The sequence below is a fragment of the Balaenoptera physalus genome (assembly GCF_965194825.1).
Source record: "Balaenoptera physalus genome assembly, chromosome: 5".
Classification (NCBI taxonomy): Eukaryota; Metazoa; Chordata; class Mammalia; order Artiodactyla; family Balaenopteridae; genus Balaenoptera; species Balaenoptera physalus.
In genome coordinates, this window is record NC_138884.1 from 150887187 (window position 1) to 150903432 (window position 16246).

At 43.2% G+C, this 16246-nt stretch overlaps 1 protein-coding gene and 1 long non-coding RNA gene across 11 annotated transcripts in view; one reads left to right on the top strand and one right to left on the bottom strand.

Annotated features, from left to right (window-relative positions):
* The window catches only part of PIGG (phosphatidylinositol glycan anchor biosynthesis class G (EMM blood group)), a 40886-nt gene extending 39697 nt beyond the window's left edge, over positions 1–1189 (bottom strand). For 4 of the 8 annotated variants that reach the window (XM_082464074.1, XM_082464073.1, XM_082464076.1 and 1 more), the window contains exons 1-2: positions 870–1188; positions 5–210 (exon numbers count right to left, since the gene is read on the bottom strand). In XM_082464074.1, coding sequence (XP_082320200.1) covers positions 5–210; positions 870–1023 — 360 coding nt within the window. In that variant the 5' untranslated portion in view covers positions 1024–1188. Of the gene's footprint in view, positions 1–4; positions 211–869 lie in introns of those variants that run through there. The other 4 variants (XM_082464077.1, XM_082464075.1, XM_082464081.1 and 1 more) reach the window with 4 other exon arrangements.
* Positions 1190–1221: 32 nt separating this feature from the next.
* LOC309661947 lies at positions 1222–13784 on the top strand. Of its 3 annotated transcripts, XR_014264388.1 has the most exons (5): positions 1222–1846; positions 3540–3598; positions 5601–5747; positions 8636–8815; positions 9574–13784. It is a non-coding gene; the product is annotated as an uncharacterized lncRNA (long non-coding RNA). The 3 variants fall into 3 exon arrangements; XR_014264389.1 differs by lacking the exon at positions 8636–8815 and having other exon boundaries at positions 9574–11555; XR_014264390.1 differs by lacking the exons at positions 1222–1846; positions 8636–8815 and adding an exon at positions 1904–1995 and having other exon boundaries at positions 9574–11555.
* The last annotated feature ends 2462 nt before the right edge of the window (positions 13785–16246 follow it).

The window sequence follows — 16246 nt, forward strand, 5'->3', positions numbered from 1 at the left end:
TTACCTTGATTCGAGGCATAGTAACTGTAGGTGGCTTTGCTTCAGCCACAAAACTGTGAGATGATCCTTTTTCCACAAGATAAGTTGTGTAGGGCATAAATTTCACACCCTTTGACCCAAACACAAAATCATCTCTCAAGGCGTCTATCAGCATAATAACAACTTTACTGAAGAGAGGTGGTGGGAGCTTGGTCCAGTTGGAAATGGCTCCTAAGTGTTTGAAAAAGAAAAAGGAAATTGAATTTTAACCTTTATTTAGCATTCAAGCACCTTATAATCTAGTTTCTGCTTACCTCTCCAGCACATACTCTGTCACACCTACATATCCTGAGCCAAAGAAAAAGGCCTGTTCTTGGGAAACAACGCTGGGGTCAGGGGGTGGGCAACAGGTAAGCTCAGGGAGCCCTAATATTATGTAGTGAACTACCCTTAGCATGATGGGAAGTACTGGCACAGGGGAGTCCCTTCATGAGTATCCTGGAATGGGACATTAGGGAGATTGACCTAAAACACAGTGTTGCAGGTAGGGGATGGGCGAGCATTTACAAACTGTCTTTCCATGGTTAGCAGCTGGTATTGTGTGGATTTGATCCAAAACGTGAGTTCCTTTACCTAAGATATACTGTTGGGTAGGTGAGGGCTAGGAAGGGGCCTAGGCAGGGAGGTCTTAACTACCGGAAAAAACGGGGTCTTGGAGGAATGCCATAGAAGAAAACACGAGAGGTCGGCAGCAATCTTATCTGTTGTGTCTTTCTGAGCAAAAAGGGTGCCTGGAACAGGGAGTGACCCAAACATCTGCTCAGGGAAAGGAGGGTCCTCCGGGAAAAGTGGGGCCCGGGGAACAGAGACGCCCGGGGAGCGGTCCATACCAGCCGAGGGTTCGGCCGCTGGGGACTCTGTTTGGTGCTCCGTCCCGGAAAAGGAACAAACGGGAACCGGGAAGAATCCCCGGAGGAAGAGCGCGACCCCGAGCACCTCGATCACTACGCAGCAGGCGGCGAAGGTCCCAGAGCCCAGCCGCATCGTGCCCACCCGCCGGGCCGGGATCCGGCTTCCCGGACTCCAAGTCACGTCTCGCCCAAAGGCAGCAGCTTCCGCCTCCAGGGAGCCGCCTCCGAGCAAGCGCGAACCGGAGATCCGGACAGGTGCCCGGCGCCCCCGCGTCTGCCGTCGCGCCGGAAATACGCGCCGCGGTCCGGGCGCTTCCGGGGCGGGGCGGGCCTGAGCTCACGGGCCCCTCGTGTACTTCCGGGGCGTCTGCCCGCAAGGCACCGCCAGCTCCTTGTTAAGGACTGAACCGCTCCGGCTGTCTCGGGTTTGTGGAGTCTGTGCTGTGTGCCGTGCCTGCTGCTAGGAGCTGTCACGCATTTTGCCGCGTTTGCTCCTCAGCAGCCTGCTGAGTCAGGTGCCATCGCCCTGAGAGCCCTCGTGTGTCTTGGGCAGGTCTGTGCAGAGGACGCCGTCTCCGACCATGACTTCGAGTTGGGCTGCCGTTACCTCGCTAAGGGACCTCCAGAAGGCAAGCTGACTTCCTGGGTCTGGGTGTCCCTGTGCGGGATTGGACCCCGGGACTTTCTTGGGGCCGCATTCAGATCCCTTTACTGCCCGGTGCCTCCATCTCCGGCTTCTGGGTGTGCTGGGGGCCAACAGCTCACAGCCACCCCCTTCTCTGAATAGTTAATTGTCCTTGGCTGATGGGAACTGCTGCGCTCTGGAAGTTATCACTCCCCAAACACCTGGAGCTCATGATTGACTGGGGTTGCAGTATAAAGGCCCAGCTCCTTTGCCTCCAAGAGAGTTGACTCGTGCTATTCGTGCTCCGAGCTCCTCTGGAATGAAGTTGAAGGTAGTCTTCAGCTAAGACCACATCCCTGCTGCTTTCTCCTGCTATCTTCACGTCCTCCTCCCCAGAGCCTTCCCTTGTTAAGGCTTATGCACCCGACCTCCCTTCTAAGGCTCTCCTTTAAGGAGACCAGGCCCAAGGCAGACTCCAAGGTGTGTCTCCGAGCCTTAAATGTGATGAGTCTATAACGAGTCAGTTTTCCCAAGCTCTGACGACGACAGTCTAAGCTTCTACCACCTTCTCACCAGTACACACTAACCATGAATGTTAATAATAACCATTTAATGACAGCTGAGGTTTATCTAGTTTATCACCTGCCAGGCACTAGATCAAGCCCTTTAAATGGATTATTTTATTTGGTTAACACAACAACCCTTTGAAGTAGGTAGTCTTATTATTTTTTATTGCAGACAGAGAGATGATGTCAGACTATAAAGTAGCATATCCAGAGTAACACAGCTAAACAGCCAGAGAGGCAAGATTCAGAGCTATCGGTCTGACTCTGAGCCTGAACTTTGAATCTCCACACTTTGCTAACATCTCAGAAAAACAAAAAACATCTTCTCCCTTCCAGTGGTTCTTGTTATGGGCTGAATTGGGTGCGCCCCAAAATTCATATATTGAAGGCCTAACTCTCAGTAGGTCATGATGTGATTTTATTTGGAGACAGTGCTTTTAAAGATATAATTAAGTTAAAATGAGGTCATTTGGGTGGGCTCTAATCCAGTGTGACTGGTGTCCTTAGAAAAGAGATTGGGACACACAGGCGCAGAGGGAAGACCATGTGCACACATGGTGAGAAGGTGGCCATCTAGGAGCCAAGGAGAAAGGCCTGAGGAGAAACAAACACTGCCAACACCTTGATCTTGGACTTCTGGCCTTTGGAACTGTCAGAAAGTAAATTTCTGTTGCTTAACTGACCCAATCTGTGGTACTTTATTATGGCAGCCCTAGCAAATAAATACAGTCTGTATTAGGTTTATATCTCTTCATAACAAATACCACAAACTTAGTAACTTAAAACTAAGTTTTATGATTTATGATCTCAGCATCTGTGGGTGAGGAGCCTGGGCATAGCTTGGTGGGTCCTCTGCAGGGTTGCATTCGAGGTATTGGCTAGGGCTGTGTTCGCATCTGGAGTCTCGACTGGGGAAGGATCCAGTTCCACTCTCACTCAGGTTGTTGACAGAATTAATTTCCTTGCAGCAGTAGGACTGAGGCCCTGGCTTCCTGCTAGCCACTAGCCAGAGGCCACCCTTGACTCCTAGACACATAGGCCTCCCTAAATAGCCGTTGACATTTCTGTGAATTAAAACTATGATGTTCTAGGTTTATGTATAAAAAAGATAACTAGTGAGAACCTACTGTATAGCACAGGGAACTCTACTTGGTGTTCTGTGGTGACCTGGATGGGAAGGACATCCAGGAGGGAGGGGATATATGTATACGTAAGGCTGATTCACTTTTCTGTACAGCAGAAACTAACACAACGTTGTAAAGCAACTATACTCCAGAAACAAACAACCAAACAAACAAACAAAACTCCTAGGTGACGCAGAATCAGTGATCCCTGGGAATCCCTCTGGCAGTGTGTCCTTATTCAGCTGGGCATGGCTGGGGGAGATGCAGACACTGGGTGGGGGTCAGACCTTACAGGGGCTGCTGAACATCTCTGTCCTTTTCCTATCCTGTTCAGGAGTGAGAATCCCCAGAATAATGAGAGGACAACCAGCAGGGGAAGGAAGTCCCTGGGAGGTGAGTTGGTCTGTTTGTATTTTCCTTATTTTAGCATGCATTTTGTTATTGTGTGTTTTTGCTAGGAAATCACCAATTTCCTGTGGATTTCCAGTTTGATGCAATAGGTTTCTTTTATTTGAGTTTTAATTTTTCCTCTTTCTCTAGTTTTCAACAGAATTGTCACAATTAACGAACAAATATGGATACCTTATTGTTAACTAAAATCCATATTTTATTTGGGTTCCCTTCGTTCTCCCATTTTCTGTCCTAGGATCCCATCCAGGGTATCACATGGCATTGGGTCATAATGTCACTTTAGTATGTTTTTGGCTTTGACATTTTCTCACACTATCCTTCACTCTATGACCTCAGCAGTGTTGTGGTGGACTAGTCAGGTATTTCATAGATTGTCCCGCATTGAGATTTACTTGGTGTTTTTCCTGTGATTAAAATGGGGTCGTGGGTTTTGAGGAAGCAGATCACAGGGGTAAAGTGCTTTCTTATGACTTTATATCATGGGAACATACATCAGGGCAACTTATCACTGTTCATGTTAGCTTTGCCCTTCTGGCCCAGGTAGTGTTTGTCAGATTTTCCCCACTGTGAAGTTACTTTTTCCCTAAGTCTGTACTGTGTGTCTTCTTTAGGATGAAGTCACTCTGTGGCACCCACACTTCAGGAGAGGGGAGTATTTTATTTACCGTTGCTGTGTACTAACATTTGAAATTGGGCAGTGTGAGCCTCCAACTTTGAATTTCTTTTGAAAAACTGTTTTAGCTCTTTGGGGTCTCTAGAAATTCCATATTTTGGCGTTTCACATTCTGCTCCCCTTCACATGGATATACCCCAATTTGCTTATGCATTCATCTGCTGAAGACATCCTGATTCCATTTAGGTTTAGACATCATGAGTAGAGTTTCCGTGCACAATAGCGTCCTTGTTTTTGTTTGGATAGAGTTTTACAAAGCAGTTGTGTAAATATTGAAGGTGTGATTGATGGATCTCAAGGTGTGAGACTTGTTTGGCTTTGGAAAATCCTCTCAAACTGTATCTCGAGGCCATCTACATGTTCCATCAGTGATGAAGGAGAGCTGCTGTTGTTCCCCACCCTCCAGTGATCGGGGTCTTCATTGTGGGAGGAGGTTAGCAGTTCTAATAGGTCCATATCGCTGCCTTGTTTTACTTTGTGATTCCCTGATGGTATATGATGTTGATCACGTTTTTGTCCACTTATTATCTGTTTATCTTCTTTGGCTAGACATCTGTTCAGATCTTTACCCATTTTTAATGCAGTTGTTTGTTTTATAGTCCTTTGTATAATTTGAGTACAAATTCTTTATCAGATATGTGTTTTGCAAATATTTTTCTCCCAGTTTGTTGCTTGGGTTTCAGTTTTCTGAAAAAGGCATTTCACCAAATAGAAATTTTTAATTTTATAAAGAACACGTTACTGGGATAAACCATAATGGAAAAGAATGTATATATATGTATAATAACTGAGTCACTTTGCTGTACAGCAGAAATTAACACAATATTGTAAATCAACTATACTTCAATAAAAAAAATAAATTTACAAAGAACATGTTATTAACTTTTTTCCTTTTGTGCATTGGCTTTTTGTGTTGTGTGTTAAAAGTCAAAGCTCATGATCTATGTGACCAAACCCATGGTCATGTAGATTTTCTTCTCTGTTTTCTTTTATAGTTTTTATAGTTTTATATTTTAAATTTGTCTGTGGACACTTTGGAATGACTTTTGTTGTAAGTTGCAAAGTCTGTGTCTACATTCATTTCATTGCATATGGTTTCTGATTGTTCTATACCTATTTTTCAAGAAGTCATGGTATATTTGCTGCCATATGTTTGAATTTCCAAACATTAGTGGATTCAGCAGGACGGCCAGCAGGGAACTCGGTCTCCTCTGAACTGGGAGTGGGTGCAGCCTGCATTTCCCACTTTGACAGCACAGGGCGACAAGCCCGCCCCTCTTACCAGTGCGCACCTGCCTTTTCTGCCCACAGGCCTGGCCCTGTGCACAGCTGACAGGAGCGTGGCCTCCTCAGGAACCTCCAAGGATTTGGCTTCGGGACAGTGCAGGGCTGCACCCACACTGAGACGAGCTCGGTTTCCTCAGGACCGGCTGGGAGGTGCCTCCATGGGAGAAAAAGGTGAGGAAAAAGTGGGGAGAAGGTTGCTGTGCTGACTGCGTGGCTGACTGCCTGGGGGTGGGTGTCTGTTTTCAGAGGACCCAGCAGAGCAGTGGCTTGATGTGGAAAATTGTGGGTTTTAGTGAGTTTTGTGTGTGGTGCAGTGTCCAGTGTCCTCCTCTGGCTTGTGATGTTCCATTTTCCAGGCAGTTTATTGAGGGGACTGTCCTTTCCCTGGTGTATGTCCTTGGCAGCTTTGGCATAAATTAACTGACCACATGTGTGTGGGCGTATTCTTGGGCTCGCTATTCTATTCTTATGGCCCCTTTGTCTCTTTTTGTGTCATTTCTACACTGTTTGGTTACTGTAGCTTCGTAATATGGTTTGAAGTCAGGGAGTGAGTTTCCTCCAGCTGCTGTTCTCCTTTCTCAGGATCCCCTTGGCTGTTTGGGGTCCTTTGTGGTTCCATACAAATGTCAGGACTGTTTGTTCAGTTTCTGTGAAAAATGCCTTTGGCATTTTTGTAGGAATTGCATTGAATGTGTGTATTTGGGTAGAATGAACATTTTAGCACTACTAATTTTTTCTATCCATGAGCACAGGATATCTTTCCATTAATTTACGTCTTCAATTTCTTCATCAATGTCATAACATTTTCAGTGTGCAGGTCTTTCACATCTTTGGGTAAGTTTATTCTTAGGTATTTTGTTCTTCTGATGTTACTGTAAATGGGGTTGTTTTCTTAATTTCTCTTTCTGATGGTTCATTATTAGTGTATAGGAACACAGCTAATTTTTGTCTACTGATTTTGTATCGTGCAGCTTTACGGAATTCATTTAGTAGTTCTAATAGATTTTTGGTGGGTTGATGTGGAAAACTGGAATTAGAAATCCCACTGTTTCTACCACATCCAGGTCATCCAGAACACCCAAGGCGGGACTTCCCTTGTGGCGCAGTGGTTAAGAATCCACCTGCCAATGCATGGAACGCGGGTTCGATCCCTGGTCCGGGAAGATCCTACATGCCGCGGGGCAGCTAAGCCCGTGCGCCACAACTACTGAGCCTGCATGCTGCAGCTACTGAAGCCCTTGCACCTAGAGCCCGTGCTCCGCAACAAGAGAAGCCACCACAATGAGAAGCCTGCGCACGGCAACGAAGAGTAGGCAACGAAGAGTAGCCCCCGCTTTCCGCAACTAGAGAAAGCCTGCGTGCAGCAATAAAGACCCAACGCAGCCATAAATAAATAAATAAATAAATAAATTTTAAAAAATAACTAGACTTTTTTTTTTCAAAGTTTTAATTAATTAATTAATTTATGGCTGTGTTGGGTCTTCGTTTCTGTGCGAGGGCTTTCTCTAGTTGTGGCAAGTGGGGACCACTCTTCATTGCGGTGCGCGGGCCTCTCATTATCACGGCCTCTCTTGTTGCGGAGCACAGGCTCCAGACGCGCAGGCTCAGTAGTTGTGGCTCACGGGCCCAGTTGCTCTGCGGCATGTGGGATCTTCCCAGACCAGGGCTAGAACGCGTGTCCCCTGCATTGGCAGGCGGATTCTCAACCACTGCACCACCAGGGAAGCCCCAGTGTACAATTCTTGTACACCTTTTTCCTCACCTCTATTGGAGGCTGATTCAGAACACACACAACCTCCTGGAGAAACTTGCCCTGACCCTGCCATGTACTGCCACCTAGCTGGCCTGGTACTGAGTCACCAAAAACTTTTGTTCTTTACTTGATTCTTAATTCCTTTGGAATTCTTTACTTTACTGTTGTAAATGTTTATTGTCCTTGTAATAAATCTTTTAAAAATAAAAATGAAATATTGTACTTTAATTACTCCATAGATGAGTGATGAATGGATCACACTTGACATATGATTGTAATCTTTTTAGAATTATTAAAGTAATATACACATGTTATAAAAAATTGAAATATTACCTAAAGAAAAGAGGTTTGCCAATCCCACCCCCAGAGGTGACTGTCTTGAATGCATCTGTAGTCTTACAGATGGGATCCTGGGTGCAGATGGTTGGTCCTCGTGCTTCCCACCTAAGAGGACCCTGAAGTCTCCCCTGTAATCAGGGGAGTGGGGGCATTTGAGGGCATTTCCCTCTAAATATGCCTTAGTGACATACTGATTATTTTGAATTAATGTTACTTAAGAACCGTGCAAGAGAGACACTTTCTACCTCTTTTTAGGAAGAAATAAATCTCTCCTGTGAAAGGTACCCCACCTGGGGGCTGAGACCTGAGGGCAGAGGGCTGCAGGCGTGCTGGCCCCTGCAAATCAATTCATTCTGGGAACCTTCTGTCGTGACTACTGAGGCGCCAGTTAGCTTTGTGATGACCAAAGCCAACTCCTCTCTCTGCCTATTTCTGAGAAAAGGCCTGAGTCTGAGCCATTGTAGATTCTCTGGATTTCTTGGCATATGGACTGACCTGCACCCTCTCGTCCTGACAGACCCCTTGTAGAAACACCTTCACTTTAAGAGTTCTTTCACCTCGTCCAGAAAATAAACAAAGCCCCCATCCCCATCCCCAACAAACAAGCAGACAGATATCCGGCTGCTCTCCTACCTCAGCCACTTCAGAGAGTCACTCTCTTAGAAATACCTTAAGCTCAATGACATACTGCTGTCTCCCTTTCTCTGGCACCATGCCATCCCTGGGTGAGCCCCGTCTTATGTGGGCTTGACGGCACCACTTAGATGAGCCAGAGACAGTACCCCAAAGTGTCCTGATGGTACCACCATACATTGAAAATGACCTACACACCAAATTGGCCTTAAACACGGTGGTCCAGAGACCAGGGATGTGCATGTGCCTCTGATGAAATCATTGCTCAGGAGACCCCAGCGTCTATCATCCATCTTCTCCATGTTCTTCTGACCTTTGCTCTTCCTCTTTTTAGCTGATATCTTGCTAGATTGTTCATGGACAAATTAGATCCCATCTGGCAAGAGGAGAATCATCTTCCCAACACATGAGAAGAGAACAGTCATGGGCCCGCACCCATCTTATCCTCCTCTGCCTGCCCAGCCCGTCATGTCAGAAACATGTGTCCCTCCTCCTGTCAGAAGCCAGATGCCAGGTAAAGGACTTAGATGTAAAGGAAACCAGAATATTGTCTTGAGCTACAGACACTTCAAAAAACAAAGCAAAAACAACATTCCCCCCCCCGCCAACAGCAATACACCAGGTGCAGAAGGGCATGCTGAGCCTTCCCCTTCTTTTTCCTGGAAGCAGCAGATAACATGTCATGCCCCACCCGCCCCAGGAAGACATCTTCCCTCTCCTGGAAGGAGAGTGACATTGTGATCGTCAGGGGCAGAGAGTGGAGAATGAGAGAATTCTGTACAAACAGACCTTGTTCAACCTAATTCTCATCCTCCTTAGCCTCCCCACTTAGTGCAGTTCCTTTTCCACAATCGCCTCTCTTTGTTCAACCCAACAGAAAAGAATTTAGGTTTTGCCACTTCTCTGGGTCTTTCTTCATTTCCTTAGGAGGGCGTCCTGGGTCAGGTAAAACTTGTGGGAAATAAATGTGTATGGTTCCCTCCTGTGAGTCTGTTTCATGTCCATTTAATTCTCAGGACCAGCCTTCAGCTCTATGAGGGTGGAGGTCTGGTTGTGTCTCGGCCACATCTTCCTTGCCGGCATCTTTGAATTCTACCTCCTTCCTTGGCTTGATTCCTCAGCATGCTGACATGCTCTCAGCTACCATCTTCAGAAGCTCTGTGAACATGGGCTGTGTGTTTCAAAATGAAACACGTTTGTACCCTACGATACAGCCCTTGAATTCCTTGGTATTGATGGACCTAAATGAGTCGAATGCTTATATCTCTACAGAAACCTGTATGGGACATTTTATGGCAGCTTTATTCATAACAGCCAAAACTTGGAAGCAACCAAGACGTCCTTCAGGAGGTGAATGGACACACAGACTGGTCTCCATCCATGCAACAGAATGTTCTTCAGCACTGAAAAGATATGAGAGCGATATGGAGCCATGGGGAGATGGGAGGGGCACCTTAAGTGCATATCACTCACCAAAAGAAGCCAATCTGGGGCTTCCCTGGTGGCGCAGTGGTTGAGAATCTGCCTGCCAATGCAGGGGACACGGGTTCGAGCCCTGGTCTGGGAAGATCCCACATGCCGCAGAGCGACTAGGCCCGTGAGCCACAATTGCTGAGTCTGCGCGTCTGGAGCCTGTGCTCCGCAACAAGAGAGGCCGTGATAGTGAGAGGCCCGCGCACCGCGATGAAGAGTGGCCCCCACTTGCCGCAACTAGAGAAAGCCCTCGCACAGAAACGAAGACCCAACACAGCCATAAATAAATAAATAAATAAATAAATAAATAAATAAAAATTAAAAAAAAAAAGCCAATCTGGAAAGGTGGCATAGCTTAGGGTACCAACCACATATGACATTCAGGAAAAGGCAAACCAAAGAAAGGGTGGGTTGCCAAGGGTTTGTGGCAGGGTTGAGGGGTGGGGCATGATAAACAGGTCAAGCACAGAGGATTTTTTTTTTTTTTTGGTATCTTTTTAATAACTTTACTGAGGTAAAATTCACATACCATACAATTCACCCATTTAAAGTATACAATTCAGTGGCTTTTAGTATAGTCACAGAATTGTGCATCTATCACCACTATCAATTATAGAACCTTTTTATTACCCCCAAAAGAAACTTTGTACTTTCAGTCTCTACTTCTCAGTACTCTCAAATCCCCCAGCTCTAGGCAACAACTAATTTTCTATTTTCTGTCTCTGTAGAGTTGCCTATTGTGGACATTTCATAAAAATGGAATTATACAACATGTGGTCTTTTGTGACTGGCTTCTTTCATGTAGCATAATGTTTTCAAGGTTCATCCATGTTGTACCATGTGTGAGTACTTCATTCCTTTTTATGGCTTAATAATATTCCACTATATGGATATACTACGTTTATTTATTTATGAGTCGAGCATTTGGGTTATTTCGACTTTTTAACTATTATGTATGATACCGCTACGAACATTCACGTACAAGTTTTTGTGTGCATATACGTTTTTATTTCTCTTGAGTATGCATACCTAGGAATGAAATTAATGGGTATGTATACCCAGTATATATGTTACTGGGTCATATGGTAACTGCATGTTTAATCATTTGAGAAATTGCCAGACTGTTTTCCAAAGTGGTTGTACCATTTTACATTCCCACCAACATTGTTTGAGGGTTCCAGTTTTTCCACATTCTCACTAATATTTCATATCTGTTTTTTAAAAAAATTATTATAACCTGGGCTTCCCTGGTGGTGCAGTGGCTAAAAATCCGCCTGCCAATGCAGGGGACACGGGCTCAAGCCCTGGTCTGGGAAGATCCCACATGCCATGGAGCATCTAAGCCCGTGAGACACAACTACTGAGCCCACGTGCCACATCTACTGAAGCCCGTGTGCTCTACAGCCCGTGCTCCACAACAAGAGAAGCCACTGCAATGAGAAGCCCGCGCACTGCAATGAAGAGTAGCCCCCCCGCTTGCTACAACTACAGAAAGCCTGCGCACAGCAGCAAAGACCCAACACAGCCAAAAATTAAAAAAAAAAAAAATTATTATAACCATCCTAGTGGGTATGAAGTGGCATCTCATTGTGGTTGTGATTTGCATTTCACTGATGGCTAATGATATTGAGCATCTTTTCATGTGCATGTTGGCTATGTGTGTATCTTCTTTGAGGAAATGTATTCAGATCCTTTGCCCATCTTTAAATTGCTTTTTTTCCCTTTTATTACTGAGTTGTAAGACTTCCTTACATATTCTAATACAAGTTCCTTGTCATATATGTGCTTTTCAAATATTTTTTCCATTTGTGTCTTTTCACTTTCTTGATGGTGTCCTTTGAGGCACAAAAGTTTTTGATTTTTATGATGGTCATTTATGTTTTTGGTAATATCTAAGAAACCACTGACTATCCAAAGTCATAAAGGCACCTATGTGAGACTGATAAAAGTTTTTTAAAAATTCAAAATCAGGAATAAAAATAGGATCACTGAAGAGTCTAAAGAGATTATAAAGATCATAAAAGTATATACAGACAATTGTATGTTAGTAAATTTGAAAATGTAAATGAAATAGAGAAAGTCCTAGAAAATACAACTTAAAAATAACACGAGGAGAAATAGAACTGAATATTCCTATAACTAGTAAAAACATTTTAATAAATTAAAACACGTCACACAAAGAAAATTCCATTTGGCTTCATTAGTGAAAATTCCAGTCTTCACAAATTCTTCCAGAGAATTTTAAAAAGGAGAATACACTTAACTCGTTTTATGGGAAGCATAATCTCGATACAAAACCCAACAAAGACAGTAAGAGAAAGGAACATTATAGGCGAAGTCATTCACGAATATAGTTGAAAAAACCCTGAGTGGGAGTAAGATGGAGTAAGCACATCCCTCTTGGTCTTTCCCACTGAATGCAGCTATAAAACCTAGCCAGAATAAACAGAGCAGAAGCTATCTGAGGACTCTGGCAAATTGGGGAAGACTGAAATATGGAGCTCTGAACTGGCAATGAGCTCACCATTTTTTATCCTCTGGTCCTTCTGCCACTTGACCGCAGACATAGGCACAGCTATGAAAATGCATGGCAGAGTGGGCTAAGTAAAGCTCTAGCTTTTACTTTTCCACAGAGGATTTTTAAGGCAGTGAAACTATTCAGTGTGATACATTCATGGCGAGATACATTTGTCAAAACCCATAGACTGTGCAACACCAGGAGTGAACCCTAGTGTAAACTCTGGACTCTGGTGATCATGATGTGTCCATGTAGATTCATCGATAGTGACCAACACACAGAATGTTGATAGGATAGTTGGGGAGAGAGAAACTCTGAGCGCCTGTGTAGGTGGGGAGGGGGTAGATGGGGAGAGCAGTAACAGCAGAGCAGGGGGCATATGACACCTCTCTGTACTCTGCCCAATTTTGCTGTGAACTCAAAACTTCTTTAAAAAAATGATAAACCTTATTTAAGCAAAGAAACAAATAACATTCCATTAGCATCACATGGCTGTTCCTCTTCAAATCCTCAATCTGTCTGGGCCACTTGAAAGTCAAACTTCAGCGGACAGTTGGCCTTTCAACCTGCATCTTTTCAAAGCTTCTTCTGCATCTACTCTTTATCTCACTACACTTTTGTTTTTTAATTTTCAATTAAAAAAAAAAAATTTTGGCCGCTCTGTGAGTCTTGCAGGATCTTAGTTCTCCAACCAGGGATCGAACCCGCACCCTCAGCAGTGAAAGCATGGAGTCCTAACCACTGGACTGCGAGGGAATTCCCCAACACTCTTTTTTTTTAAGATAGTATTTTTTCTTCTTTTTAAAAATTGATGTATACTTGACGGGCAATATTACATATTAGTTTCCTGGTATACAGCATAGTGACTTGATATTTTTATACACTACAAAATAATCACCAAGATAAGTCTAGTTACTATTTGTCACCATACAATGTTATTACAGTATTATGGACTCTATTCCCTATGCTGTACATTACACCCCATGACATTCGTTTTATAACAGGAATTTGGAACCTCTCAATCTTTCTCACCTATTGCACGCATCCCTCCACCCCCCCTCCCATTTGCCAACCACCAGCATGTTCTTGGGATCTATGAATCCCTTTCTGTGTTGTTGTGTTTGTTCATTTGTTTCGTTTTGTTTTGTTTTCATTTGTTTTGTTTTGTAGATTCTCTATATAAGTGACATCATAAGGTAATTCTCTGCCATATTTCACTTAGCATAATGTCCTCTAGGTCCATTCATGTTGTCGTAAGATTTCGTTCTTTTTTATGGCTGAGTCATATTCCAGTGTGTGTGTGTGTGTGTGTATGTAGTTTTCATATATATATATATATATATAAATATATAAATATATATATAGAGAGAGAGAGAGGGAGAGAGGGAGAGAAACTATATATATGAACTTTTCTTTATCCATTTTTCTATCAATGGATACTGTGCTGGCTTCCATATCTTGACTGTTGCCAATAAAGCTGCCATGAACATAAGGGTGCATATATCTTTTTGAATTCGTTTTTTGGTTTCCTTCAGAAAGATACCCCCAAGTGTAATTCCTGCATCATATGGTATGTCTATATTTAATTTCTTGAGGAACCTCCATACTGTTTTCCATAGTGGCTGTACCAATGAGCATTCCCAGCAAAAGGGAATGAGGATTCCCTTTTCTCCACATCCTCGGCAATACTTTTTATTTGTTATCTTTTGGATGATAGCCATTCTTTCAGGTGTGAGGTGATAATCTCATTGTGGTTTGGATGTGCATTTCCCTGATGATGAGTGATGCTGACCATGTTTTCATGTGTCTTTTGGCCATCTGTATATATTCTTTGGAAACATGTTCAGTCTTCTGCCAATTTTTTATTTGGATTTTTGTTTTTCTGGAGGTTGAGTTGTGTGAGTGAGTTCTTGGTCTACTTTGTGTATGAACCACTTCCAGCTATATTGCTTGCAAATATTCCTCACATTCAGTAGGCTGCCTTTTTGTTTTGTGGATAGTTTTTTTTGCAGTTGAAAAGCTTTTCAGTTGGATGGAGTCCCATTGGTTCATTTTGCTTTTATTTCCCTTGCTTGAGGAGACAGATCCAACAAATCTTGCTAAAACTTATGTCAGTGTACTGCCTATGTTTTCTTCTAGGAGTTTTATGGCTTCAAGTCTTATATTGAAGTGTTTGATTCATTTTGAGGTTATTTTTTTAGATGGTATAAGAAAGGATTCCAGTTTGATTCTTGTGCATGTAGCTGTCCAGTTTTCTCAACACCATTTATCGAAGAGGTTATATTTTCCCCATTGTATATTGTCACCTCCTTTGTCATAGATGAATTGACCATGTAAGCATGGGTTTTTTTCTGGGCTGTCAATTCTGTCCCATGGGCATATGTGTATTTCTTTTGTTCCAATACCATATTGTCTTGATGATTCTAGAATTGTAGTATAGTTTGAGATCAGGGAGCGTGATATGTCCAGGTTTGTGCTTCTTTCTTAAGACTGTATTGACAGTTCAGGTTCTTTTGTGTTTCTATACACAGTTCAGAATTCTTGGTTCTAGTTCTCCGAAAAATTCCGTTGGTATTTTGACAGAAATGACATTGAATCTCTAAATTGCCTTGGGGTGTGGAATCATTTTAACAATACGAATTCTTCTAATCCATGAGCATGGTATGTCTTTCCATTTGTGTCGTCTTCAATTTCTTGCATCAGTGTCTTCCAGTTTTCTGAGTACAGGTCTTTTACCTCCTCGGTTAGATGTATTCCTAGGTATTTTATCTTTGTTAATGTCATTGTCCATGGGGTTGTTTTCTTAATTTCTCATTCTGACATTTTGTTGTGAGTGTATAGAAATGCAACCGATTTCTCTAGATTAATTTTGTATGCTGCAACTTAACTGTGTTTTCTGATGAGTTCTATTTGGTTTTGGGTGTCATCTTCAAGATTTTCTGTATAGAGTACCATGTCATCTACAAACAGTGACAGTTTTACTTTTGCTTCTGCCATGAGATTCCTTTTATTTTTATTTTTTAAAATCTAATGACTATGACTAGGACTTCTTAGACCATGTCAAATGAAAGTGGCTGGAATGGTCAGGGTTAGAGTTAGGTTTAAGCATAACTGGCCCTCTTCCCCTTCCTCTCTCTCCATGTCTCTGAGACCTCCATGAAGGACAGGACTAGTCCACAGTCACAAATAGCTCAGGGAGTTGAGCTGGACCATTGTTTTTCTGCCCCCTAGTCCTGGGCATAGTTTTGTGTACTGTCTGTGTATCTTCTTTGGCCAGGTGTCCATTCAGATCTTTCCCTATTTTAATTGGGTGGTTTGTGTTAGAATTATTTGTATGTTTTGAGACAAAACCTTTATTAGATATGTGTTTGCAAATATTTTTCTCCTGTCTTGTGACCTGTCTTTTGATTTTCCGAGTAAGGTCATTCACAGAGTACAAATCTTTAATTTTATTAAGTCCATGTTATTCCTTGTTTTCATTTTTAGATTGCCTTTTTGTGTTGTGTGTTAAAACTCCAAAGCTCATGATTTACATGGGCAAACCCAAGCTCATGTCAATTTTCTTCTATAATTTTGAATAGTTTTGTATTTAAAATTTGTCTGTGGGGACTTCCCTGGTGGCGTAGTGGTTAAGAGTCCGCATGCCAATGCAAGGAACAAGGGGTTGAGCCCTGGTCCAGGAAGATCTCACATGCCACAGAACAACTAAGCCTGCGCGGCACAACTACTGAAGCTTGTGCGCCTAGAGCCCATGCTCGCCCACAAGAGAAGCCACCGCAATGAGAAGCCCGTGCACCGCAACGAAGAGTAGCCCCGCTCGACGCAACTAGAGAAAGCCCACATGCAGCAACGAAGACCCAACGCAGCCAAACATAAATTAGAAACTACAATAAAATTTGCCTCTGAATAACTTTGAGTGAATTTGGTATAAGTTGTAAAGTTTGCATCTACATT